The following is a 27,866-nucleotide window of genomic DNA, read 5'->3' as shown; positions in this document are numbered from 1 at the left end:
TTAATWAATAAATAAGATGCCTACAAAGAGCTAATAAATTATACTAAGAATATATTTTCCGTCACCATGAAAACCGTTTTCAAAACTTTTGACTCGGATATCTGAAAGCCGATTTATGGCTAATAGTTTTTTACCAACCAAACAAGTTTCCGGAAACCGGTTCAACGACAACAACAAACTCATTCAATTGACTAGAAAATTTAGAACCATAAAAAATCCCTAATAGGCTTCATAAACCTGTTGAACTGCTGGAAAGATTCACCACCATAGTTTAAGTCCAAGACCTTTGTACCAACGTTCACCTGCTTTAAACAGAAATCAATTATTTATGGATAATTAGAGAATATTATTCAAATATACAAACGAAAAACTTAAATCATTAAACCAAAACCTATTATGAACAACATTGATTCCTAAAGCTCAACTTTAGAGTTGAGCTGTTTAATCGAAGAGAGCGAAACCCATATCGTCGTCCTCCTATGACTCCGACTCGTCTTTTGTGGCTCTCCTTTCTTTTCGGCAGCACCTTTCAGGTTTGGAAATGTATACCCAAATTTTCCATTATACCTTTCGGCTATTGAAGTTCTGTGCACGAAATTGTATAAACTATTTCGAGAGAAAATCGCCCTTAAGAATTAAAGCAAACGTTAAGTGACACCAAGCAAAAAAATTTAGTCACTTTTACAAACTAAAGTCATTCTGAGAAGTAGAACAAAAACAAATGAAGTATACCACCAAGATTGCCAGCTTAACGCCATAAGGCTCCGTGGCACATGGCGCTGAATGCGCTATAAGTTAAATCGCAAGTGTCAGCATGCAGAAAAGCAGAATGTGAAWTGTGATGAAAAATCTTAACAACGTCAATTGTAGGGATTACTAAGAACCACTACAGAAAAAATCAGTATGCATTGCCCCCATTCCACAGSTTTCGGCTCAGCGAAACTAAGTAAGGGCAGCAGAGAACTGCATGCATTCCAGACGCCCACCTCAACGAATTCAAGCCCTCTTGTTTAGCTTGACAAGACACAATGYATGTATGTGCTCTACTCATGCTTCTCGTTACTTGTTTCAGAACCACAAATGGTCGAAGACTCGACAAGATCCAAAAATAAYAACAAATAACAAACAAATCGTGAACAGCTGCCAGCTGCAATCACCAACAAGTTGCAACAGCAACAGACAGCATGCTTCTTACTCCGCCAAACAAGTTCTTATGACTAAAACAAAAATATATACACAAATTCATACTCTTTTGAACGCTTGATGCCGAGCGGCTGGGAATTGAAAGAACGACGTACCTTGTGGGAAAAGCAATTATATGATAAATTTGATAATACTCGTTAGTTTTTAGTTATTATAACAGTACTAAGCGAATATTAAAATTACAAGAGTTTGTTCAAATAAGCTTTCAGCTAAACTTTTAACGTCAAACTCGAAAAAATTAATTAGGGGTAATAAAAGACTGTCACCGTTATACCGTTGACTTACAAAAATAAAAAATTTAAATAAAATTATTTTACAGTGAATATATAAAAAAAATTTTTACAAAAATAAGTTTTTCTTATTGATCAATTTTTCCTACAAGTTACTTTTACTGTTTTGCATGTTCTACTATTKCTAGCCTCACTTTGCCAGCTTAACTCTTATGTTGCAACATAAGCTACAGTGTTCATTGCTGTGTATTGCTGGTGTCCATTTATGCTCTTATTTTCTCCTTTTCATTGTAGATATTTCTGTATAATTGCGGCATTCATGGTGGGCAGAACCTTTCATTTACACGTGATTACTATATATACGAGAGGTAATTAACAAGTAATCTTTAACAGGAAGAGAAGGACATACATTTTTTTCTTTATAAAAAACAATAAATTATTAAAAAGGGCGTGGCTTTTATGTAACTGCTGAAGGACGAGGTGTTATCTGGTAGTGGCTTGCACATCTTTAAATATGTATGTGTGTATATGTATTTTAATTATCTTGATCACAATAACATTGCAGGTTGTGTAAGTAAAACGTTTGGCTGAGGTTATAAGTGCACATAACATATATCAAAGAGAATCAGAAGAGGTTTTGGATAATAAATATTAGCATTGACTTATATAGATATGGCCCAAAAAACCACCAACAGCTGGAGATATCGACAGCAAAAAATATACGTGTTTATTATACATAAGTATATGCATATATACATATGTATATGTATATACATGCTTCAAATTTAAAGGATATTAATGAAGGATATAAATGAATGATATATTGACAGTCATAACTTTGAAGTCGTAGATAATTTCGTCTATCTTGGAACCAGCGTAAACACCACCAATAATGTCAGCCTGGAAATCCAACGCAGGATAACTCTTGCCAACAGGTGTTACTTCGGACTGAGTAGGCAATTGAGAAGCAAAGTCCTCTCTCGACAAACAAAAACCAAACTCTATAAGTCACTCATAATTCCCGTCCTCCTATATGGTGCAGAGGCTTGGACGATGACAACAACAGATGAGTCGGCGTTGCGAGTTTTCGAGAGAAAAGTTCTGCGAAAGATTTATGGTCCTTTGCGCGTTGACCACGGCGAATATCGCATTCGATGGAACGATGAGCTGTACGAGATATACGACGACATTGACATAGTTCAGCGAATTAAAAGACAGCGGCTACGCTGGCTAGGTCATGTTGTCCGAATGGACAAAAACACTCCAGCTCTGAAAGTATTCGACGCAGTACCCGCCGGGGGAAGCAGAGGAAGAGGAAGACCTCCAATCCGTTGGAAGGACCAAGTGGAGAAGGAYTTGGCTACGCTTGGAATATCCAATTGGCGCCACGTAGCGAAAAGAAGAAACGAGTGGCGCGATGTTGTTAACTCGGCTATAATCGCGTAAGCGGTGTCTACGCCAATTAAGAAGAAGAAGAATGAAGTCGCTAATTGTTGTAAACTATAATGTGTGCAAGAGTATCGGGGCCAAGGGCGATTAATTTGAGAGGACGACAAAGATTTTGAAGAATAAATTAGGAATTTTGAAATTATGAAAAAAAGTCTTACTATTTTTTGCTCCAAATATCGGCAGTGCTAGTATATCGGTATATACATATATGTACTTCATTTACTTCAAGTTTCAGGCATTTTAATGAAGTTACTAATGTAAAACACTTTAATGTGTGAAGGCTCTGACGTWTTTCGTGCATTAGTTTTTACGGTTAGTCAACGATATATTCTTCGTCTTMAATGAATCAGCTGGACAAATACTTATAGTAAATATTATTTTCGCCAATAAAAGTATCGTGTTTTGCTGCAAGAGAAGGTGAAGCTTATCACCGTCCAAAAACTGAGTAACCTGTAGTGTTTGCACTCGTACCCCTGCCCACCCCGCCAATGTCATTCGTTTTAATATTCTTGCAGGTACAAGCGATAAGTGCTCCATAACGTGTTTTCATATCTTATCAGCGCTAATTTACTTAATTTGCAAACATTCTATCTGCATACAATATATTTTATCTTTATTTATATTTATTCTGAGGCATAAACGTTGCCTGCCGTTGCTAACTCTTCATATTGGTGTAGGTAAATATTTGCATTAGCATCTAGTTATGTACAGTGTGTGTAGTTATGTGTATACCATACTTATAACACATAAGTAAATGCGAAGAGAAACCGAAGAAATTTCAGTTGAATATCGTAAAGAATTGTATTTATTATGTTTCAACATACCGTTAAATGCTGAATAATTTGCATCCACAAAGAAAAAAGCGTTGGCAAGCAGTCTTTGGGAACAGTATGTGTCTGGGAACACTTGACGCAATATTTCCGTTATATTCGCACACTCCCTCATTCGAATATTTATTTGAAGACCAGTTAGCTTGTACGGTATGTTAAATRGGAAAGCTTTTTGAAGCTTTTAGTGCGGATTTTTATGGTAAGGTGACCAGATGTCTCTATCTTTTCACAAGAATATTAATTTCCATAAAAATATATGTAAGAAAATATAAAAAATAAATCTTAACATWATAACGCAATAATCTTATCACCAAAAGTAACTCTAAAATCAGAACGAAATTCGACACTAAATAATTAACAGTAAAAAAGTTTGAAATTTGTAGATTTTCAAAAGTTAAATTGGTTTTAAGTTACTACATTCATTTTGGACGGATTTCTATAGAGAATTAGATGTTCTATCCTCAAATGCTAGGAGAACCCAATAAAGGTCTTACAAGCAACCGAAACGAACACTGACCTTACGACCCGAGACTATGAATACTTTGAGTAAAAAAAGTAATAAGAGAAAAGTATATGTAACTGTAATTTTTAACAAGATAGCAGCTGGATAATATCTGCAGTTAAGACTATATAGGTGAGTAATTCCTCGATAAGATGCATTGAAATTTGAAGCTCCTTCCACTATATTTAATATAGACAGTTACCTATTACGTCAAGTACAAGTACTCTCTGCTATTTTTCAAACAGCATCCGACTGTTATAAAATGGAGTCGTAAAATACAAATTTGAGCTGGGTGAGATAACTGATAACAAGCAAGGGTGTTTACAATTTCAGTTGTGCCATAACAGAGGGCTCAGAGCGTTTTCTGAAAAACATTTGGAAAAAAAATTATGTTTACGGTGGAGATTGAATTCACGACGAGGTTAACGACCTTATCTTACGAAACCTTTTACCCATAAGGCAAGACGCCTTAAAAATATCAGGAATGAAATGAACTTTGAAATAAATCAAACCAAAATAAATTATGTGACACTCCCGTATAAACTATCACAAATACACACACAGACATGAGATAATTTATTTATTTTCTGTGGAATAACGATTAATCCAACAGTTTTATTTATTTTTAACAATTCACTTTCCACATTTGATTCATGTGAAAAGCAATTGAGTTAATCCAATTTCACAAATTTCTTGCAATCGCCGTAAGTTGCTTTTCTTAAGTGTAAGAACACTAAATTTGCCAGTAACCTAGTAACAACAATTCATACCACCATAGTTTCAACGAACTTGACCTTCTCAACTGCAAGACGACTAGAACTTAGTGCCACGGCGTATAAGAAACCACTTCCTTGCATGCGCATATTTGTGTGTGTGTGCGCATTAATCCRACTTTTGAACTGCGCATTGGCAATCGACCACCGAAATTTGAACGTACACTAATTGGATCATCGCAACGACTTTAGGCGCTCAATTGTCATGTCAGTCACAGTTATAAAAGCCTTAGACCGTCGAGAAGCGTACACATAGCAGTGCGACAAGCATAAGTGCGAAGGCGTTTGCTCAGTGCCAACGGTCAACCTAGTCGTTGCTACGGAGCTATGGGAGCACCAAAATAGATTCTATAAAGTTATTTCTTCAAAACTAACTTCGCTGAACGTCGTTCAACCAATCAGCCAATACAGTCTTTCAGCCGCTTTTGTGTGTGTTTAATCTACCGAGCGAGTGTCCAAGCTGAGCCAAAACACACAAACTCTAACGATATCTGACTGCCTAGAAAAACAATGGATTTCACGAAGGCTCTGAGCCTGCCACAACCGGCTGGCTTTCAGTATCTACGMGATGGGCGCAACATCAGTCTGGCCGATAGTGTTCCTGCAGACATTTACCATATGGTCGATCCCTACTGGTATAAATGGCAACCGATGGAGCAGATTTGGTTTCAGATCATTGGCTTTGTCATCACCGTTCTAGGTGTAATGTCGCTGTCCGGCAATTTTATTGTCATGTATATATTCACCTCGACACGTTCGCTACGTACACCATCAAATATTTTTGTGGTTAATTTGGCCTTTTCTGATTTTATGATGATGTTCACTATGTTTCCACCAGTGGTGTTGAATGGTTTCTACGGTACTTGGATTATGGGACCATTCCTTTGCGAATTATACGGTCTGGCCGGTTCGCTTTTTGGTTGTGTGTCCATTTGGTCAATGACGTTGATTGCATATGATCGCTACTGCGTGATCGTGAAGGGCCTGTCTCGCAAACCACTCACCACGACCGTGGCTGTTGTACGCTTAATATTTGTATGGTGTATTTGTGGCACTTGGGCCATACTTCCGATGGTCGGCTGGAATCGTTATGTACCTGAGGGTAATATGACCGCATGCGGTACAGACTACTTTGCTAAGGACTGGTTTAATCGTTCGTACATCATTGTGTACTCATTATGGGTATATGCTACGCCATTGACGACCATTATCTTTTCATATTACCACATCATGAAAGTAAGTAGACTTTTCTTCTCAACTTGTTTACATTAATCATAATCAAAACCAAGGTAACAATCTCTTATATTATATTCAATTTGTTTCTTACAAAACTTTTCTTTCTTTTAATTCTTCCAAAAGGCCGTCTGGGCTCACGAAAAAGCTATGCGTGATCAGGCTAAGAAGATGAATGTCGCCTCATTGCGTAATAGCGAAGCAGATAAAGGCAAATCGATTGAAATTAAATTGGCTAAAGTAGCATTGGTGACAATATCGCTGTGGTTCCTCGCCTGGACCCCATATACGATAATCAACTATGCGGGTATTTTCGGTTCGATGAATCTTTCACCACTGAGCACAATTTGTGGTTCGGTATTTGCGAAAGCAAATTCAGTCTGCAATCCAATAGTCTACGGTCTCAGGTAAATTGCGCTTTTGTTCCAAAATAAAATGATATATAACCATTTCTCCTTTAACAAATACTTATGTAAATATCCCCATCCTTTAGTCACCCTAAATATCGACAAGTATTRCGCGAGAAAATCCCTTGTCTCGCCTGCGGCAAAGACGACATGGCCTCCGAAGTACGCACGCAAGCGACGGCGGAAATCAGCGAATCGGCGGCATAAGTATGTGGCCCAGATATGGAACCGAAAGTACAATAATCATAAAAACGACAACATGCAGCAACCGGAACGCGATTCTGATGCTTGGCTATACGTGCTCCTATGGTGGGTTAATATTTAATTAAACAACTGGAAACAACGATACTAAAGGGGGGATTAAGACACGTCAATCTGCAACGAGACAAAAGAAAAACGAAAAAAAAAAAACAAAAAAAAAATCGAAAAACGACAAGCAACGGTTTAGCAGAAGAGAGTTGTGAAGAAGTGAAGTATCAAATAAAAGAAATGTGCAGTTTTTTATGGTGTAAGTTTAGACATTGTATAGTTCATGTCCATGGCCACTTCTCTTTATCTGCTAAAAAGTACTCAAGTAATTCCTCTCTCTCACTTTAATGTTTTCTTTATTCTAACAATAATTTTAGGAATCTCTGATTTTTCTCTAGTTTTCGGATTATCAGTCTAGCTTATTATATTTATCAAAATATTTAAAGGAACTGCAACTTAAAAACCATAAAAAAAAGACGAAAATAAATAAAACAATACAATTGATACAAAATCAGAARAAAAAGCTTTTGTCTTAATGGTCAAAATAGTCAATAAACTGTGCGGAGATTTAAATGTCCGGCAATATTTAAATACGAAAACGCCAATATAACTAACATATAAAAGTATGTGAAATTGGGGAAAAATTAAAATAGATTTTGAATAGGCACAAAATATGACTACATAATAATCACAGCCAAATCTACCTATTTCCTTGCTACAAAGTAACGTCGATAATAGAGAGCAAGGAAACATCAGATTGGTGCTGATGATAAATGGTTCTGAAGAGTATGTAATACAAAGCTACCAACTTATCGCATACATTCTTGCTAGGTAAAAAGTTTGGAAAACTTGACTGCTAATGCTCCGGTTTCTGCTTTTCAATGGTTCTGTACAAGGCAAATGGCCATTGGATTGAGGAGGGATCGGATATCGGTAGTGACAAAGGTTTTCTCTAGACTAGCCGATGGTATTGAAGGCATTCTTTGTCTTTTTAATTATTTAGTAACTTTGSGTTTTTGTAGCTGTTCCTTAATAGGTAAACAAATAATTTTTTTCAAGGTTTGCGAAATACAACTGAAACGAAATAAGTCAGCACATAAAACATCACTTATAATCAAGCTTTTTAGAAAGCAATTGCAATTTATTTCTTATAAAACAACATTTCAAGCAGCAGATATTTTTAAGCTGGTCCTTTCAATCCAGCCAGAAAAGAGAGTTTCAGAGTCTCAAAATTTGACATCGTCCATACTGGAAACCACTTTACACAACTCTGTGTGAAAAAGTTGTGCCTCCGCCCATTCGTCTTCTGCTGCCAGTGGCATCATAAGACTTCTCGTCTGAGTCCAAACCTGCGCCATCAGCATGCTTAACTCTTCCATCGTTGGCTACACCACCGCTGTTATTATGTTCATCCAAGGAGTACATTGCGGCGCGACCTTGTAGAAGTATAAAGTCGATGAGACGCTTATTACTGAACGATTTCATTGCGTTGGGGTCATTTCGCTTACGCAAATAATTGAAACAACAGGTGCTAAAAGATGTGTATTATTTTTTAACTCCTAATTTTCTTAATTACATGCGAATAAATGAATACTCCTGTTACTTACCGAAAATTCTTCGTGCCACAAGCATTCGTACACTCGTTGCCACACGAATCACAGGTCATCGAACGCTTGCTTTCGAAAAGCGCATTTGGTTCCAGATCATAGAACGGATCCTCCATCGGCATATTAAGGTACTTAGAATACATGGCGTATGTCGTCATTGGTTTGTGCAAATTGAAAATGAGAATGCCTGACAGGATATGCAATTCAAAAATTTTAATTTAATATAATTTTAATTAGCATTCTTATAATTATATGAGATATAGTATATGCACATATGTATGTGACCAGCGGCAAGGGATCGTCGTAAATACCTCAGCTCACACTCAATTACTCCGGTTTAATATACTATACAAGGTTTGACTGGAAAGTAAAAGAGCACGTCGCGCGAAAATGTTTGTTTTGATTTTAATGGATATCAACTAAAAAAGCAATTTCTTACAAAGCTCAATCAGATGAGAAAAAGAGAGCAGAAATACCAATTACTTTTGCCATAATCCAAGTCGTTTGTCTTCATTTTCAGATTGACAGTATTTTTTCCGTATTTCATATTGCAATTTAAGGATTTATTATTAATCTGAACTCTCTCTCATCAACTCCGGAACATCAATCCCTTTGTAGTTGAGCTGAAAATTTGTGTTTTTCTTACAACATTTTTTAATTAGCAAATTCGTGAGGCAACTCGGCATGGAAATGTTACATACTATTTTCATAAATTTTATAAAACTCACAGCTTTACTTACACAAGAATATTATAGAAGAGTGTAATTTATAATTCATTTCCACTCTCATCTATTGTCAAGTGCATTCATAGAAACACTGGTTAAATGTGACAACTTCCGAACAAGATTTGGAACAAAAGTATTCAATACTTAAATCACAGCACTTTCTTACGGAATATTACTACCGTTATCACACAATGGCGACGACTAAAAGGACTMTGATCAAAACTCGCCTACTTATATATCCTGAAACTGGTCAGCAACTGGCCAACAGATGACGAGCAATAACTACTTATGCAAATATGTGTTAAGGAAAATAAAAAGAAAATAGTACAAAATCCTCAATAAAGGGAGAGAAGGAAAACTTGACAGTTTCCAATTCAAAAGCCCAGCGATGCGTTCAATTTGTGTATTTCATTAAACCAAAGACACTGTTAACTCGTTGCAAATTTCAAACTACAAAATTGACCTGCATGGAATACATAATCGCTGTACAATATTGTACCTAGAATAATACCCGGCAATGTGACATAAGACATGCATGCCATTTATGCAACCAACGGCCGAGCGGCTGTGTGGGTGCGTATCTCTATAAAAGTGTCCTTTTGCCCTGGATATCCGTCTCAGAAGTGGAAAGTCTGTTAGCTGCATAATAAGTTGAATTTAAAGAGCCTTATTAGAGCGGGTGAAAACAGAGAACCTTAGTGCAAAACAGAAAACGGTGAGCACTTTCGTTAAATGATCAGATTTAGTTTAAAATTATGTACTAATTTGAATAAAGTCTTTAAAACTACCATAAGGACAAAAACTTAATATTCTGTAAAAGTATTTGCTATTATAAAAGATTATAATTTGTTGTTGTTGTGTCAGAAAAAATAATAATAATCTGTAAAAGTATTTGCTATTATAAAAGATTATAATTTGTTGTTGTTGTGTCAGAAAAAATAATAATAATCTGTAAAAGTATTTGCTATTATAAAAGATTATAATTTGTTGTTGTTGTGCCAGAAAAAATAATAATAATTACTTGGAGGGATCCTGCCGGTAATTGGCCGGACAACGATCGGGTCCGTTTCGGTTGTGCAGAACCGACTGTCACGGGAATGGAGAAGATCATAGGTCTTACTCTTTGCTTGAAATGAGATTAGACTCAATTCAACATTTCAAAAATGTATATATTTCTSTTATATCTTATATCTTTATTATATAAATCATATAGAAACATTTGTTGAAGATCGCTATAGTCGGTGTATTGGCCACGAAGCCACCACGCTGAATAATAAAAAAAATATATTTCACTAAAATAAAAGGTTTTATTCAAAAAGAATGATACGAACTCATCAGCCCACTTGTTGATAAGTAAAATTAGTCGCTCTCAAGTCCTTTCTGCAATAAAACGCAGTTTTTATCCTTCCTATACATATAAGTATATGTTGTACCTGTAATATTTATTTGTATGTATGTATGTAAATATGTTTGAAAAACAAGTTTGTAAATAAAATAGAATCTAATGCTTAGAAAACAACAACACACACGTTTTGAATTTAATTCTAATGTAATCATACTGCTAACATTGTAATTGAAAATACATAAGAGAGCAATATTAAGAGAGTAATGCATAAAGTAAATGTAAGTACGCCTTTCCTTCTATACTCAGGGTAATAGTATGTATATTTTTATATGTATGTAATTACTTTACTGAATGAACCGTTATTCATGTTTATATCTCTATTATATATGGTATATATGTATATGATTATTTAAAATATTTTAAGTGTGCCAGAATAAAAACTAAGTTAATATAGCGATTAGCAATCAAAAGCAATAAAACCGATGCGCAAAAATACAAATATTTATAACTTCATACGTCATATATGTATGTATGAAGGGATATGTGAGTAATTAAGTAAGTGATTATGCAAATATATTATAAAAAGATATAAGAGGTAGCTGATAGATGCAAGCAAGAAAATATATCGATATACATATGTAATATTTAATGAGCAAGTCATAGTAATAGAGCTATAATCCGAAGTAGTCGCCTTGAGCTCGTCAACCTTAGTGTGGATAATAGTGTCCGTGATGTGGATCAGCGGCGAGTGGATAACTCGCGTAAGCACTACTGTGCGCCAAAGCTGGATATGATGCAGCGTAGTGGGGTCCAGCAGRTGCGGCAGGCAGTGGAGCGGGTACGGGTACTGGGAGGGGTGCGGGACCATGCGCTAGCGGAGCCAGTGCTAAGGGATATGAAAGTGCCGGTGCCTTGACAGGTACTGCCGGGCCAATTGRTGCCGGTGGAATGGGTGCGGTCTTATATGCAATAGGTTCTTTGCGAACTACAGCATTGAAACCGTTATGCGGATCAGCGGTRTAATCAACTGTACGTTTCGTGCCATCCGGATCAACTACAGAATAGCTGCCCTTGACAACGTCGCCATGACGAGTTTCATGTTGGCTCTTCAAATCGCCAGTGTAACCATCTTGAATGTCATAGCCGAAAGAGTATTTCGGTGCTGGGTCGTATGGTTCGGGAGCAGCCGGTTTCGGTGCTAAGCAGAAGTAAATAATCATGGAAAATGGGAATAATAAAATACAGTCAGATATAAAGAAAACAATTTACTTACCCGGGGCTACATATGGCASTGGAACTGCAGCTCCTCCATGTGGACCAGCATAGGCGGCATAGTGCAACGGTCCCGGACCATCAAGACCATGGGGTCCATAATGACCTGCATATGGACCAATAACTCCGCATTCGGATAATGCAAATACAGTTGTCATAAAGAGTATCTAAAAATAATATTATGACTTAAATTCTTACAATTAAAAAGGGACTAAATTGAGTCGATAATTGTTGGGTATGTTTTTTGTTCAATTATGTATTATTGACAATAACAGTATTATCCTCTCGCTGAAAAAATGTTAAGATAAATAACAAAACCCATCCTGTGTTGGACATAGAAATTATGATATAAATAATATAGAAATTAGAAGGACTGAAAATTGGTAWTTTCTGACGAAGCTTCTTTTCTCCTCGGCAGTTTGTTTTAACAAGCAGACTTCTGCATATGAGGATCGGTTTTGTTTCATAAAGTCTATGCATACTATGTCCTCAGAGGTGATGGCTAAGTGCCTAATTTGGATTGATAACTGCTGAGAATGAGACTCAAGTTATCAGAAAGCTTCAAGAGATTATGATGAAGAATTTTCATGTCGGTCCTAGGGGCAAACAGGACTCAGGTGCCGCACCTGGAATATTCGATACTTTATTCGACAAGAGCCATGCTTGCTTATTAACGGACTCGGTCTCACCACAACTGTTCCTGTGTTGGTACACTGTTTTTAAATGCAAAAGACAAAAATACCCTTTTTGCTGATATTTCGTTTAAACAGTAAATTGGAGTGATAAAGTGTCATTAATTATATAGGAAGAAAGCGAGTATACTTGATTTAGGGAGTAAGGCATCGCATCTCTATTAATATTTTAATATAGATTTGAGTAATTAACCAGACTGAAATTTGCTTTTGTTTCAATTCAAATCGAAGACGTAGTATAAGCAATAAGTAGCAAAAGCGCCATCTGTTGTTTTGCTTAATCAAACTCTTCCCGAGATTATGAAAAGATGCTGCAGTTCTGAAAACCGATTTTATATATTATATCGCTATTTGTCTAAGGTTTCACACTTTGAAATCACTGACAAGCAGAAAAGCCAAGTAGAAGYACATTCCAACATAAAGGATTAAGGATTATGCTATGATTTTAAGGAGTCTTTGAGTTTTGATTAATGACWGTTCAGGAACATATAAAGGTAATCTTATGCACTTATTAAGAGAGCACGCAAAAAGTCAGCACAATACACATGATCACATTTATTCTCTGGCTTCTTTTTAGAATAGTAATTTCACTATTGAATAAAGATTTTTTTAAATTATTCACACCTTTAACATCAACATCCTGCTACCACTTTTTCTAGAGTCCTTATGTGCGAGTCCTTTCCACAGTTGTTGGTAAAACGCGCTCAAGACGCRTCAAAAAAATTAGATACTTTATCGTCCAGGACGTGAAAATTTTCGTACACAACAGTTGTATCGATTATTTCCAAAATATGCTTGATCAATTACATATGGCCAACCGAATCGAACGACAGTTAGTGGTGAACCCGAACAACCGAAGCGGCAAACGGATGCGGCGCTTGAAATTCAATAACTGTGAAGCCAAGCAAATAGTTCTTGACTTTTATATTGCAAGTACCGCTGCTCACATTAAAGATTTCTGTGTGCGGGTAGAGTGGGGGTGGCGGTGGCGGTGGCCGAGGAGCGACAGACATCAGTGCGCGGAACAGTATAACCATAACCAACAAAAACGACAACACGATTGTTTGCAAAAAAGCAGTTATAGCAACAATAGCATTGACAATGGCAACAACAATAACAACGTGTTTAGTAGTGTGTTGTGCAGCATGCAACTTCTTCAACCTGGGACGGTTCAAGCGGCTCGCCACGATTGCTGCCAGCAAGCAAAGATTCAACCGGCAGATCAGAGGGGACTATTTTCGCACACAAAAATAATGTGTATAATTGTAAGTATGTAATGCACACAAATGTATTGAATACAGCAATAAAGTTGGGTTAGCCAGCAGCAACGTTAAATTGTCCAATACTAACAATGCGCTAATTTAATGCGGCAGCTTTTGGAAAAGTGGAAAATAATTGGAAGAGCGCAGTCAAAGCCACAGCAAGTTGAATCTAAATATATTATATATGGAGAATATATACATAACTTTTTGCTCGTTTGCGAGGTGCGGCTAAGGGACCCAAACATTGAMGACGCCAAAATAAAAAGCAAATGAATTGAAATACACACTTGGGGAGCTGGAAAATCCCACAATCGATTTAGGCAAATTTTGCGCGTGCATCAAGCCTCAAACACAACAACAACATCAGCAATGGCAACAACACTGGTGACGTAAAACGAATCAGCAAAGCCGTGTAAGCCTCACACCACGACCTGCTCTGGAGCGCGATGTCAGTTGGTTAGTGACCGCATCTGGCGCGGCAAAGCGAATCGCCAGAAACGGTAAATTTGCTAGCGCCTGCGCAACCCACCCACACCTTAGCACTTAAAGCGTCAGCGCACAAGTAATTCGGCCATCTCAGGGCATGTTGAGCCCATATTTCGTTTCTTTCATGTTTTTATTACGCTCGGAAGGTGTTTGTGGCTTTTCATCATTTTTGTACGTCGATGGCTTTTGTATTTTTRGTTTTTTGCAGAGGTTACTCTTCCGTGAACTWAGTTAAAGGGTTCCCAGCTTTTGCCACTATGTCCGATTACGGGATGTCATTTTCCGTCTGCCACCGTTTGCCTAGCAATTCTCCTGTTGTATTGTGTGTTCGTTTTTGTACGAATTTAACTTTGGAATTGTTATTTTTCCATATTGCCAGTTGGCAACATTCAATAATGTGGGTTATCCAAAATTCTTCAGCTTAATAAATATTGAAAGCAAGTAAGTTAATGCGGCATGTTTGCCAGAATCAAAGATATAACAAACTTCCWCTTCGAAGCAAAACTTAACAATAGGTTTGTTAAGATAACTCAATCAAATCAATCGACGGTATATTCGTTACAATAACGAAACTTCACAAATCGATATCGCTCATTTTCGTACATCGAAGTTATTAGGCACTCCGGTTTTCATATTCGRTATCTAGGCGCTCGAAGAAACATAATGTGATTTCATACATTTTTAGATGACATATTCTATTATTGATATTTTATACATCCAGTGTAAAAGGTAGCATCCGRTATTATTTAAAATGTTGATACCAGTTTCCAACAAAAAGGAATGTTATATACAAAGTTCTGGTCTAATTTGTTCGAGTTACTAGTTACTAAGATATGAAACTGCACCTAAATAAGGAGGATGCCAATCTTCCGAGTTCAAGATTTATGTCATGCTTTTTCTCATCTATGAGACCAACTTATTCAACCGTGTGCAATCGCAACAGTCAAGTTCTTGGGCAAACATTGCAAAATTTAAGACTTGAAAGGTTTTTCATTGATTTAAGTGTTTTGATGTGTTTCAGGGACAATTATGGCTTATAGTACACTCCATGGAGTATAACCATCAAACGCAACGCTTCGAAAGAAAAGCTTAGCTTAATTATAAAATCAGCTTTTCAGTAACAGAAATTTATGTATATATACGTCTATATTCCAAAAACCCTTGGAGTGATATGATCATATAGATTTTATTTTCCTTTCATAATCAAATCTAAACCTGTCGAAACCCATTCTTCATGTGTGCATGTATGCGGGCATAGTTTTGTGGCGAAAGACACATGCTAACTCGGCAGAATGACTATTCTCTGCAAAGGTTCCAGTTGCAGCAACGTCACTTCATCGGCATTATGTGCTACATAAATTCCAAACAAAACTTATTGCTTTTTATAGCCGAAAAGCGATGTCACAAGTGGTAGCGTTTCAGTCCAAGCGTAATTCAATGCTCAAATGAATGAAAAAACTGAATTGAAGCGACTACAACAACATAACCAATTCAGTGAGCAACAAATAAGAAAGAAAATTCATTTCAAGAACATGCTAAAACAGCAAAAGCAATGTAAATACAACGATAATACAGCAATAAAATAAAGTTATACTTAGCCACATACATATAAATAAATTGGCTCCACAACAAGATCACAACAATGTAAAATTACAAAAAGACGCTACAACAATAAATACTTATTACACTTGCGCATGCATGCTGTGCAGAGGCATTAAAGTACTTGAAAACAGCGGCTCATAGCTGCGGCATCTAGAGAGTGAGGAAACATGGGGCAACATTTTTTGTTATGGTTAATGGCTTTGGTTGTGGCGACGTTTCGCTGCTGGCATATTGTACCAATAACATTCATCACGGAGGCGCTACAAGTAACGGTTAATGCAGATGGCAGCGAGTATCGTTTGAAGAAGATACTAGTGTGAGTGTTTATGTTTGTCTATTATCACAATAACGGCAATAATCCAGGCACTGCGCTTCATTTATTTAAAAGCAATTGGCTAAAATGACAGTGCAGTGCMAAAAGGTCAAAATGAATTTGAAATCAGAACTCGCGATACGACTGGCTACAGAGCCGAATCGAGCTGAACTGCGCTACGCARTGCATTGCGTTGGCGCTTGCACCTTCTCGAGCTCCACGGCGGATCAGTAACACTCCTCAAAAGCTGACAAGCACAAGTGCCGGCTGAGAAAGGCGCAAGCATCGTAGGCGAAGCAAAAGACCAAAAAGCTAATCAAAAACCTGTTGTAGCCGGCACTGGCATTGTCGGATGCCAACGTTGAATTCGCAGGCAATCACTGCCGCAGCTCGCATGGCTTGTAGTGGGCGCTTCATTTAAAGGCCAACTTGGCTAAGCTCACACTCAGCGAATACCCAAGTGTGCAGCATACCTGTACCACCGTCGTCTATGTGTACCGGTATGTATGTTCGTGTGTGCGGTGTTCGTAATCTGAAATACACGTGAGTCTCTGTTAASAGTCAGTTCTACGGCACATTAGTGCCTTCATTTATTTTGAAGGTATTACCTAACGGCTTGCCGACTCATCGCATCATTTACCATGCAAATTATTTATTTAAAWWTTTTTTTTTTTTTGCATTGTCTCGATCTCTGTGCAGCTTCACTTTTCGGCAGTTTAATTTATTAGCAGTGATTTCTTTGGGAAATTTATATAAAATGTTTTGCTTTAAGTTGTCGGAGACGTTCATGCCATAGTTTATAAATTTCTGACGCATAAATGCCTTTTATTTCATTTATTGAAGACGCTAGTAGTTTCGTGAGTCGTAAAACGCTTAGAGATATTAATATCTACCATATACATATGTATTTAAAATTTGCAAAAGCACAGTACGGCCACGACTTGACGAGAGAACATGCCGTACGTATGTGACGCTCTTATATTATCAGCGAAGTGTTTTTCCAAAATAAACTTTTCTAAAATAATATTAAACCGCWGTATCCGAGTTTCATTTTAATAAAAATAAGTTAATATACAAGTGTATGGGTACAAAACGCAAATATAAATATTTATAATAATGGATTCTTTCACTATAAATTTGAGTGGAYGTTTCAACACTGAAATATGAGGCGCTTAGAACACTTTTAAATAAAGCAACTTAATAAAATACTCAATACTAAATGACTCAAAATTGTCAAAAATTGTTTCTTAATAAAGTTAAAAGGTTTAAGTCATAGTTAAAAACTTTAAATTTAAAAATGCTTGGTTTCTTTGAATCAAATAATTTACTTACAACTAGGAAAGGTTTGTATAGAGTAATAATAAAATCGTGCACCGGAACTATTATTTCGGGAAAAATTTTATTCGGATTATGGTATGACATAATAATAGCCCTGACAGACGAGCAAAACTAATGCACCTTAAGCAACGCTAATGCGCATTGAAMTTTTATGGTGACAGACGGCAGACTTGTGCATTTAGACAGCTGATAGTGAAATTTGTTTATTTATTAAAAACAAAAAAAATAGTGAAATAAAAATTAATAAGATAAATTATTAATAGAAATTTTGGTATTTTTAGAAAATCAATATAAATTTAACGGAAAAATTCATTTACGAATACTACGTCAAAAGATAATAGAGTGAAACTGAATGCAATAATTGATTGTAATGCGAAAAAAGTGTGCGAAAAAGTTAAGAATTTTATAAAAATGGAGAGCAGACTGTGCGTTGTTTATTTTCTTTGTTGTCTGCCACCTAATAATATTAAAATTAGTTTTTGTTAATATACTTGCACATAATTTARTTAGCAATATAAAACTGCTTACCTTTGATGCTGTAAACGCAAAGGAGGCAGCAGACTTCAAGCSACATCTGTCAAAAAATAGCAAAAATCGGCTATTTTTGAGCAGTGTTGCCTATCCAAATTTGGTAAATTCAGCTAAATGCACGAAATTCTTGTGCATTACAAACTTGCATTAACATGAGTCAAATGCTTGCCTTGTAAATTAAGTTCGCTAATGCATATTAGCGCTGTTGTCTGTCAAGGCTATAAAGTTCGAATTCTCTGAGTTATGCACATCATTTGTTGTTGTTTAATTGTAAGTTGTAAATACTAATTTTATTCATAAAGACTTTCCAAATCATTTTAATATTTATCAGTTTGATCAGTTCTTTTATTAGTCAAATATAACGCAATTTATAATGCTAATGCTGAGAGCGCGTAGTTTTAGTTTTATTYGTCGCATCGGGTCATGCTATACCTTTTTGTAAAGCTCATTTCACGCGCTAACACGTGTTTGATTGATTGTCGTTTCTTTTAAGTCGTTCGTGAGTTATAGCGGAAAATACGGCAGTACTACTACGATAAAGGCAAAATGCATCTCAAGCCGCCAATAAAATTTGTGCAGTTTATGGACCCGATACAGTTTCCATTTCCACCGCACAACGATGGTTTCAACGTTTTCGTTCCGGTGTGGAGTGGTCGGAGATGCGCCACGCTCCGGAAGGCATGTCGTCGAAAATTGCGATAAAATCGCTGAATTGGTCGAAAGAGACCGGCATAGTAGCAGCCGTAGCATCGGTCAAGAGCTGGGCATAAATCATCAAAAACAATTTTATGAACAATTGAAAATTCAATAAAAATACCGCAAGACTTTTTTGACCTAATATGTATGTGTATTCTACAGGCGGCAACACTTCCCACAAAAGTCTTGTTCGCTGATCACTAGAAGCTGCAGGAGGTGGGTAATGAATACTATGTGTCCGTTGTGAATTTCGTGCTTTTGTGGCCAGTCCAGCCAATCACGGCGACAAATATAGGCAAATGTATGATGCCTGTATATACACGTTGGAATGTCGTAAGCAACGTGATCGTATTTGCCATATAATGATATATATGTTTGTTATTATTAATTCCTGTTTGTTATTACAATTCCTAAAAAATTTTATGTTTTGAAATGCATTGATAGTTAAGAAAATATAAAAAGAAAATATGCTTGTAATAAAAGAGATTTTGTTTAGTTGTGGTGATTTGTATAGGTTGTTTAAAATATCACAAGAAGGCCAATAAGTGTGTAAATAAGTATTTAAGTATTTAAGGTACTTGCTTCTTGCAACATAGGATATTCGCCAAAAATACTAGAATCGTAGAGGTTTTAATAATAATGCTGTTTATTAGTAAACATGCTAACGCTTAACATTACTTTAACACTTAGGAACTAGTTACAGAACAATTGATTTGTCTTAAAAATATGCCGCCGTGTTGTCTCGTATATTTTGCGATCCTGCGTTCGCGGCCAAGACATCAACCGATTGTGTCCGTTTCTCCAAGAAACTGAAATTATACCAACGCTCGTTTTTGCCAAAGTTTTCTCCATCTTCCATAGAAGTGGGTAAGGTTCTTCAACGAAAAAATTATTATTTCCATAAATGTACCTTAGATCTTACAAATTTTAACGGTTAGATTGAAGAAYTATTAATATAAAGTTTGTTACAAAAATTGTTGAGAGTTTTCCTCATTTGACTTTGARTTTTCATCATGACYTTTRATAGTMTTGCAACCAGTTGCTACAGAGTACAATAACAGTGGGCGTGGCCCATCTACAAACTCGTACTTTTGTTTTATCAAGGAACGCGCATACCAAGTTTAATCAAGATATCTAAATTTTTACTCAAGTTACACCTTACACGGACGGACGGATCGACTGCCAGCCACTCGGATTTTAACTCGTCTCGTCAACCTGTTCATTTAAAAACAGTAAATAACCCTATATCCATTCATATTAGTTTTACGTGATACATAATATACAACCGTTAGATGAGGAAAACTATTATACTCTGTAGCAACATGTTGCAAAATTATAAAAATAATACCAAAACCACTGGCCTCCGAAATGAAGAGATCGCACTGAAACAACTAAGTATCGGAGAAAGGATAAAGCTAAAAGCAAGTTTTACAGCTTTTTGCATATTTTGTTGAAATTGATTGTGCTTCTATTATTTTTAATAACTCTGCAATATCTTTTAAGTAGAGGCAGTAGACTTTCAAATGCCATATAACTTAGTCTTCGGTGGCGTTTACCACAGACGATTTAGTATAGAAAACTTTCTAACCAAAAAAAATCTTTTTATTACAAATTACTTCACTTACCTATTGAGCGTCTCAGGCAACAGTAAACACAATCCAGCACCCAACAGCGAAAGTAAACCCAAAATTATCTCCGGCATAGGTTGAAAGAACGAGCGTGTGTACAGAATGTACGAACTGAAGAAGGTGAATGCATAACCCATGACATGCACCACCGCTATACCTTGGCCGCGCACGCAAGTCGGAATCAACTCAGTCGCATACTGCGCACCAGAATTGTAAGCAACCGTTACACCAAATCGTCCTATAACCGACAATATCACTACCAATACCACATCTACAGAATTATAGAAATCATTTATTAGTAAGTTGTGATTTAATTATTTCATTTGGAGGCTCACCCTTCTCGCCGCCACTACGCTCAGTACAGAAGAGTATTGCACCGGTGACCGATATAAAAATACCACTTAGCAGCAGCGACATGGACGCCATCGCTTTGCGACCAATGCGATCTTGTAGCACGATCAACAGTATGCAGGCCGGTAATATAGCCGTGGCGCTCAATGTGAACATGACAAATGGCGATATGCCGAGACCTTGAACATTCCGCGACACCGCGTCGTAACACAAAGTGATGACCATGCTGCCATAATCACATATATTGGTGCACGCAACCATAAATACATTTAAAGTTAATCAATACTTCACCATAAAAGGTAATTGTGTAACACTTACGACTTAAAAAACAAGATTAGCGTGTTGCGTCGCAAACGTGGCGTTGCAAATAGCCCGAAGAGATTCGCACCAGATTTTGTATGTAATTGCATGCGCTTACATTCATCTATGAATTCGGTATAAACGGATTCCTCCACTGCACGTCCATTGATCTTCGCCACACGCTTCAGGCACTCAACGGCTTTGTCGTATTTTTGCTTAGAGATCAACCACTGCACACTTTCGGGCACAATGAAGAAGAATAACGGTACAATGGCAAAGGGTGTCGAGGTAGCGATAAGGAAACCGCGCCACGTATGCAGCAAAATTGCAATCCACGGTGCAGCCATTGACCCGAGACAGTAAAAGCAGCCAATGCAGATGCTCAGTCCAACAGTGCGTAGAGATGGACGCAAGTACTCCATAACTGGGGAAAATGCATAGCAGTTTTAATCAATATTTTAATATATGTACAATCACAAACAATTGTAGTCATGGTTGTGGTCAACCAACGGAGTAAATTTCTATTATATAGAACTTCCTAAGTTATGAACTATGTAGTCAGCTCACAGGAGTTATATGAAATTTGCGCTCACCGATTTTCCTAAATCACTTACCTAAAATATACATCATAACGAAGTTGCTATCGGTCGCCATGCCGGACAGAAAGCGAAATAACGAAAAAGTTGGAAGCGTTGTACCCAAAATAGTCAAGGAATTACCAACCATTGCCACTACATTGGCGGCGATCAAAATGGGAAGTCGACCTGCCGTGAGGAATACAAAAAAAATATTGTACAATGCAACACTAAGCCCGTTAAACTGTTGAGTCACCCAAGCTATCTGCCAGAAAGCCAAATAGTAAGCTGCCCACCACTGAGCCAACGAAAAACATCGATTGCCCCAATGTTGCCTGCCAAGCGCGATCACAAATCCAATTCAGCTCACTGGTAAAGCTTTGATAGCCCATATACAGCTCATAGTCGAATTGCTGACACGTGTGCGACACATTTGCGGTGACATTCGGGAACGCGGCTTCATCTCCCTCTGTAAACCGATGTGGCAGACATGATGAGCCTGKCTGCTCGCTGGCAACCGCATACGCATCCGTCGGATTCGGGTAGCCGTCGATGCACCTGTCGATTAAATCATTTGAGCAACAACAAAACTGTGGTTTAGTGTACGATGGACTCACCAGTATTTCGGCACGAAACTTATGATCGTCTGTGAGTAGTAGTGCAGTGCGGAAAGCAAATTGATGATGCAGAATAACAACAGCATGATCGCCTGCAAGCGATGACAGTCACCACATTTCTCTAAGATTTTATCGAGCTCCAACATTTTTGTTGAGGGCAAGTACCGTTAGATAATTCTGACACCGCTTCAGCAGGGTGTTTGTGTGCTGGCAGCTTCACAGCTGTCGCTTTGTTATCTCTGTCTGTCTTTCAGTAGTAATTACACCAAATAATTTCCGATTTTGATTCACTATCCAGCAACTGTTGCGCATATCAATCGGCAAGAATAACAGATACCCGAGTGCACTGTAGAATTGTTGTAATTATGAGTCAATGTTTGTAAATTCTAAGTGTGCAATTGGCGAGCTTTTGGTTCTTTTGGATTTATATTGAGTTCAAAGAACTCTTAATGACATAATACATATTGTTTATTTGCGCTGCCAAGCTTAAATTTTATAGTATAATTACATGAAATAAAAGTTTATTTTTGATTGTTATTGACTTAGAATATTCCCACGTCAAGGCCACCAAACAGCTTTACCGTTCGTAATATTACAAACATACTTATAAATAAAGAAAACAAGGAGAGAAGAAATTATTCAACCACCGAGATTAATAGATTGGCTTTCAATTTGAGCTTTCTATACGCTTTGAGCCGTTTCTGAATAAAGAAGCTAAGTGAACTATTGGCACCCGGACGGATAACATATTTTTTATCGTGCAATATATTTATATATTATAATAATATAATATAGTTTAAAAGTCGCAAAATGAAGACTTTATTCGGGAATTTTCCAAAGGGTTGTTATTGGACTTCGTAAACCGAAATGCTGTAAAATTGGTTTCTCGAATTTTCACCTCATAAATATGCACCACCAATCCCCAATTCGAACATTTGTAAACTTCTTAATTACAAAGTGTTATAACTTTTGAGGTAGGTTTTACATGCCGCTGCAGAGAAAACAGACATTTTAATTTTAAATGCACTTGTTTACCATATTACAGTTATTATCGGAAACAACATTATTCGTGTAAATTTTCATTTTCATTCGTAGAAGCAAAAGCTGCGAAAGTGCGAAGTTAACTTAAATAATATTTTTTTTTTTTTTTGGTTATTCATATTAAATTTTTTTAGTCAAAAATATACTTGCAAACATAGCGATGGCTTAAAGAAAGAAAGGTTTATTCATACACAGTAACATATATCAGTATTATAAACAAATATTTCGTGACATTAAAAAAAAGATCCATATGTACTAAAAACAGAACGTAATGTTTGGGAAATAGCCTCTCAATCCCTCCACCGACATATTTCCCAAAAGTGAGTTAATATTGAAACTTATCCTCTCGTTTTAGGAACTTCTTATATTACGCAAAGAAGTCATACTTTTTGTTCCAGACACAACGTGGATGAACCAAAATTGCTTTTTTAATTGGTCAACAAATGAAACGAAATTATGCACATTCCGCCTTAATTTCACTCATTCAATTTACGCAGCTAAAACGAGCACAGTTTTCGTCATACAAATGCACTTGTTTCTCATAGTTTTCACCATCCCAATTAACGAAGTGTTTAAGTGCAGTAATTAATACTAATTAGTAAATTAATATAATTCCCAACCGTATTCATGCACGGACCAGTATTTTTGTTTCAAGATCAGGATCACTTAAGTCCACTACGCCTACAACCGTTGCACGTATGACCGCGAGTAACCACCGGAGCTCAACGAAAGCAACGCTGAACTGTTATTGAGTTAGCTACACATAACACGAGATTGTAGACGTTTGCATCGTATTTCCCATATACGCACGTCACACACACACAATACCACCATCACCACCACCACCACCACCACTAAAGAAAATCAACAAAAAAGTGGGAATCTTTCAGAACGACGAAGAAAATGTAGCACAAGTGTAGAATTATAGATGAAAACCATATTTTCATGCGCGCAAACACTGACACTACGCCGTCGTTTCAGGAAGCGGAGCTTGCGGAGGCCAATCTGCATTGGTCAGTGCCGTGCGCGGGTAAACAAAACATCTGCGGCACGGAATTTCTGTAATCAGTGTACAAGTGTAATGGCAGGCGTATAAAAAACAAGAAAAATATAATCACAACAAATACCGCAACAGCGACGATAAAGGAGACCTCATAAGTCACACGTGAATTTGACTGGCAATACAATTGGTTGCCGAAGTTTGATTGCGATATTTACCTCCGTTTTTGMTGAGACGCGATTGAAATGGMACTAGCCGCGGAGTCAGCGAATCACAAAAGCTACGCGACGCTTACGTTCGTTCTAATGTATTCTCCCTACTCTTGTGTATTCGTTGTACCTTGGTGTTCATCGAAAGTGAAGCTACGCCACTATTTAATATGATCGGCACCCTTATACCTTACACTTTAAATGTGAAATGAAAGTAGTGGGTGGGCTTTCATACAAACTCCTCTGTACCTGTACCTCCTAAGGTCGCTGAGCAGTGTAGTAGACACGCTATCACATTTGCCGCCTGCATCTGTGAACATACGAGTACACACACGTATGTATATAAATTTGCGAGTACGTGAAAATAATTTGTAAAAGTATCAATCTCGGAAACGCGGTGATTTCGGCGCGCCAAATTATATACATATGTAGGTATGAGTGAGAAATTTTGATTTCAACTAACACCCTGTTGTTGTTGTTGCTTTTTATCTAATATATACATATGTATATTCTTCATATTATATATTGTGTGCTATTAATGTCTTCGCTGCGCCGCACGATCGCATGCCTTTGAAAATTATCATTGTTTACATTATAATTTCACTGATTTTTACGTCAGAAATGAGTGTTTCATATATACAAACATATACAACCGTTATTCGGTTAATAAGTTTTTGACATCACATTAGCAAAAAATTTAAAAGATTACATTGGCTATTCTGTAGAAGAAATCTTTTATTATTAAATATTTAATTATGAAAAAGGTCCTTTCTAGCTCAGAGTACTTTGAGCCGAACTACTAATAAATACTCAGGTGAACGATTTTCGATTCTTCAATGGAACACATTAGCTGGTTCCAAAGCTGCACTCATGTTATAAAGTGCTGAAGACTTCCACAGAATACGCTTTGATAGATATACATATGTATGTGTATTTTATCACTTCTGTTGCAAAGTGAACATAGTATTTTAAGCCTAATGCTTCGCTTAGTTACCGTCGTGTGACCCTTCTAGAATGACAACGTAGCTGTTGACTCCATTGCTCCATTCTTATAAATGGTTTTGCACACATCTAACTTTTCATAATGTAAAAGATCAAAAATTAAATCCAATTATTTATAAATAGGTAGACTATTTTGAAGTTTAAGAATATTTTAAATAAATTCCAGTTTATTTTTTAATTACTACAAATTATCGGGCTATAATATACCCATATAGTATCTCAAATATCCATGGAAGCTATCTTGGAGCTGATTATACAATGATATCAAAAATCATGARTTCGGCAATGATCACGTCGAGATTGTTTAAAAAAAGTTCTCATAAGATCAGGGWTAATCCATAATATTTTATTTCTTAACAATCTTGTTAACGTGAATGTGCATCGAGGCGTTGTCATCACTATCGCTTGCGATATTTACAACAACTTAATGCTTCATAATCGATAATTAATACTGAATTTAATTTTACTATTACTCAACTAATTTGAAATGAGTTAGCTTGCACAATGGAAATCACATCAATTTACTTATTTAAGATATATGTATATTGGGAATGAGCATTATTTTAATTGCATTGAACTATGACATAAATATTATGAATGAACTTTAGATTTAATCATTTGGTGTTTAATAATAAAACATCATGAATTGATAGGAAAAAAAATAATAAATCAGTTAGAAAGCTTCTTTTTTTTCTGGGGTCACTCAAAACTAATTTGACTTTGCAGGTTTATTACAACATTAAAAAATAATTCAAAAATGTATTTTACAAAGTCAAAGTACGGATTTGCTCAGTTGCGTGTTTCCATGCTTGGTGTCACAAAAATTGTTTGATATAAAAAATTTTCCATTCGCCTACGAATGCAAACTGTTGAGGCCTTTTATAACTGTCACCTGCTTGAAATCATGTAAAAATAATCTCGCAAATGTGATATTCGCTCGATCTTATTTTCTGGCCTATAATTTAGCCCCAAAGCAATCTAGCTTCTCATGCGAATATGAAACGCATAGCATCAAATTCAATGTGATGAGTTTTAATTAGACAAGCTGTATATAACTGATAGGCAATATTATAGCTCGACTAAATAACAAATTCCCAAATTAGGTGTTCATCGAATATGCAAAAGTCCATAAGAACTAAGAAAAAGAAGGTGAAATACATAAGCGAATACAAGCGTTTTTTGTGATCTAATATTAAGGAAGTTTTCACCTTCGGTTGGATTAGTTTTTCTCAATAGGTCTGGAATGAAATGATATCGATTCAGCGCAAAATTTGATTACATGAAAGTACATGTATAAATGTGACTGCAGATGGACWAGCAAAGAAAAATATATGTACTTGTATATAGAAAGAAAGTGTTTCCAATTCGTAATGAAAATGTTATTAAATACTTTCGAATAAACCAATAAACCATAAAGGGTATTGTATGTATCAGGATGTGTCACCAAATATATAATAAAAAATAAGTTGATGATRTAAAGGAAGATTTGAATTCGAACAGCTTTTAAATATTAATAAGCTATAAAAAATATATATAATAAGCTATTAAAAATTAATAAGCTATATTTGTATCGATATCGAGAAAACTCAAGTAAACTCATAACCTCCTCTTCATGTTCTGAGCGTCATTGTATTTCATATTGAACAAGTGCATTTTCACATACCAATATTAAAAACCACAGATTTGTTAGAGTTTTGAACTTATGTATCCATACAAATTATTTTTAAGAAATTAAAAGTTATTTCATTCGCAATTACTATTTGTATCTTATATTATATATGTGTAAATAAATAGAATTAGAATTATAAAAAGCAAATATTGAGTATGATGATATCAAATTAGAAAAAGCGCAAATCACCACAAGTCACCCCTCAAAGTATGCTAAGCTTGGTAGCATTGCGGCGACATAACCCAGCAGTGAATTTTATAGAAAACTTTTCCAGAAGCTTTTTAGAGCTCAAAAGATTTGCCTAAATAAACAAGCTTTGTACAAGATACTGATACAAAGTTGTGTTCATTTACGTAATTACCAAATATGATTTAGAACTCGAAGGTCAATTGCACACATAGTCCTTAATAAAAAATAGAGAGAGTATATGCAAAATGTAGAAAAATGGTCTTTAATACTCTTAAGGGTTATCTGCCTCACTGGCATGATACCTGGACAAGGACATGTTTTGAAACATTTGGAAGCAAAGAAACACAAAAAGAGTTGCACAGTTCTGCGATTCAGCAAATGCACGTATTTACAAATTCATAGTCGAATTTCACACTTTGTACTCGCTTATCAATAGCAGTGTAAATAGAATAAATTGCGAATATTTATACAATATACAAATATATATAATATTTGGGATGTTGCGATAAGGTTGATACCGGTCTTTTATTGCACTTGAAG

The 27,866-nt window shown here is 36.3% G+C and overlaps 4 protein-coding genes across 7 annotated transcripts in view; 1 reads left to right on the top strand and 3 right to left on the bottom strand.

Moving 5' to 3' along the window:
* The first annotated feature begins 5,251 nt into the window (after positions 1-5,251).
* Positions 5,252-6,862, top strand: LOC108974325 (opsin Rh6). Its single transcript, XM_018942072.1, has 3 exons — positions 5,252-6,223; positions 6,347-6,627; positions 6,714-6,862. The coding sequence occupies exons 1-3, from the start codon at positions 5,498-5,500 to the stop codon at positions 6,832-6,834; spliced, it is 1,128 nt and encodes a 375-aa protein (XP_018797617.1). The 5' UTR covers positions 5,252-5,497; the 3' UTR covers positions 6,835-6,862.
* Positions 6,863-8,051: 1,189 nt separating this feature from the next.
* LOC108974327 lies at positions 8,052-9,344 on the bottom strand. The gene is made up of 3 exons (XM_018942074.1): positions 9,224-9,344; positions 8,484-8,670; positions 8,052-8,407 (listed from the first exon to the last, which is right to left on the bottom strand). Exons 1-3 carry the CDS (start codon positions 9,270-9,272, stop codon positions 8,137-8,139), a joined length of 507 nt encoding a protein of 168 aa, XP_018797619.1. The 5' UTR covers positions 9,273-9,344; the 3' UTR covers positions 8,052-8,136.
* A 1,322-nt stretch (positions 9,345-10,666) lies between these two features.
* On the bottom strand, positions 10,667-13,395 carry LOC108974326 (larval cuticle protein A3A). The gene is made up of 3 exons (XM_018942073.1): positions 13,142-13,395; positions 11,827-11,992; positions 10,667-11,751 (listed from the first exon to the last, which is right to left on the bottom strand). Exons 1-3 carry the CDS (start codon positions 13,154-13,156, stop codon positions 11,261-11,263), a joined length of 672 nt encoding a protein of 223 aa, XP_018797618.1. The 5' UTR covers positions 13,157-13,395; the 3' UTR covers positions 10,667-11,260.
* A 6,011-nt stretch (positions 13,396-19,406) lies between these two features.
* LOC108974316 (organic cation transporter protein) overlaps positions 19,407-27,866 on the bottom strand; it is a 51,689-nt gene continuing 43,229 nt past the window's right edge. The window contains exons 1-8 of one of the 4 annotated variants that reach the window (XM_018942055.1): positions 23,895-23,976; positions 22,217-22,562; positions 21,856-22,157; positions 21,639-21,788; positions 21,043-21,448; positions 20,709-20,950; positions 20,371-20,644; positions 19,407-19,620 (exon numbers count right to left, since the gene is read on the bottom strand). In XM_018942055.1, the coding sequence (XP_018797600.1) occupies positions 19,464-19,620; positions 20,371-20,644; positions 20,709-20,950; positions 21,043-21,448; positions 21,639-21,788; positions 21,856-22,157; positions 22,217-22,362 (1,677 nt within the window). In that variant the 5' untranslated portion in view covers positions 22,363-22,562; positions 23,895-23,976 and the 3' untranslated portion in view covers positions 19,407-19,463. Of the gene's footprint in view, positions 19,621-20,370; positions 20,645-20,708; positions 20,951-21,042; positions 21,449-21,638; positions 21,789-21,855; positions 22,158-22,216; positions 22,563-23,643; positions 23,825-23,877; positions 23,977-27,866 lie in introns of those variants that run through there. The other 3 variants (XM_018942056.1, XM_018942058.1, XM_018942054.1) reach the window with 3 other exon arrangements.

The sequence above is a fragment of the Bactrocera latifrons genome, unplaced genomic scaffold, assembly GCF_001853355.1.
Source record: "Bactrocera latifrons isolate USDA-ARS-PBARC rearing strain unplaced genomic scaffold, ASM185335v1 scaffold_55, whole genome shotgun sequence".
Lineage (NCBI taxonomy): Eukaryota > Metazoa > Arthropoda > Insecta > Diptera > Tephritidae > Bactrocera > Bactrocera latifrons.
Note: the sequence above shows the minus strand (reverse complement) of the source record. Positions and strands in the feature narration are given on the sequence as shown.

Bases quoted from the DNA above. Each gene is read 5' to 3' on its own strand.
- LOC108974327 (XM_018942074.1), bottom strand. From the start codon at position 9,272: ATGAGAGTGGAAATGAATTATAAATTACACTCTTCTATAATATTCTTG. The intron at 8,671-9,223 runs GTAAGTAAAGCT...ATATCCTGTCAG, and splicing joins CTCTTCTATAATATTCTTGT to GCATTCTCATTTTCAATTTG. The intron at 8,408-8,483 runs GTAAGTAACAGG...CACATCTTTTAG, and splicing joins TGTGGCACGAAGAATTTTCG to CACCTGTTGTTTCAATTATT.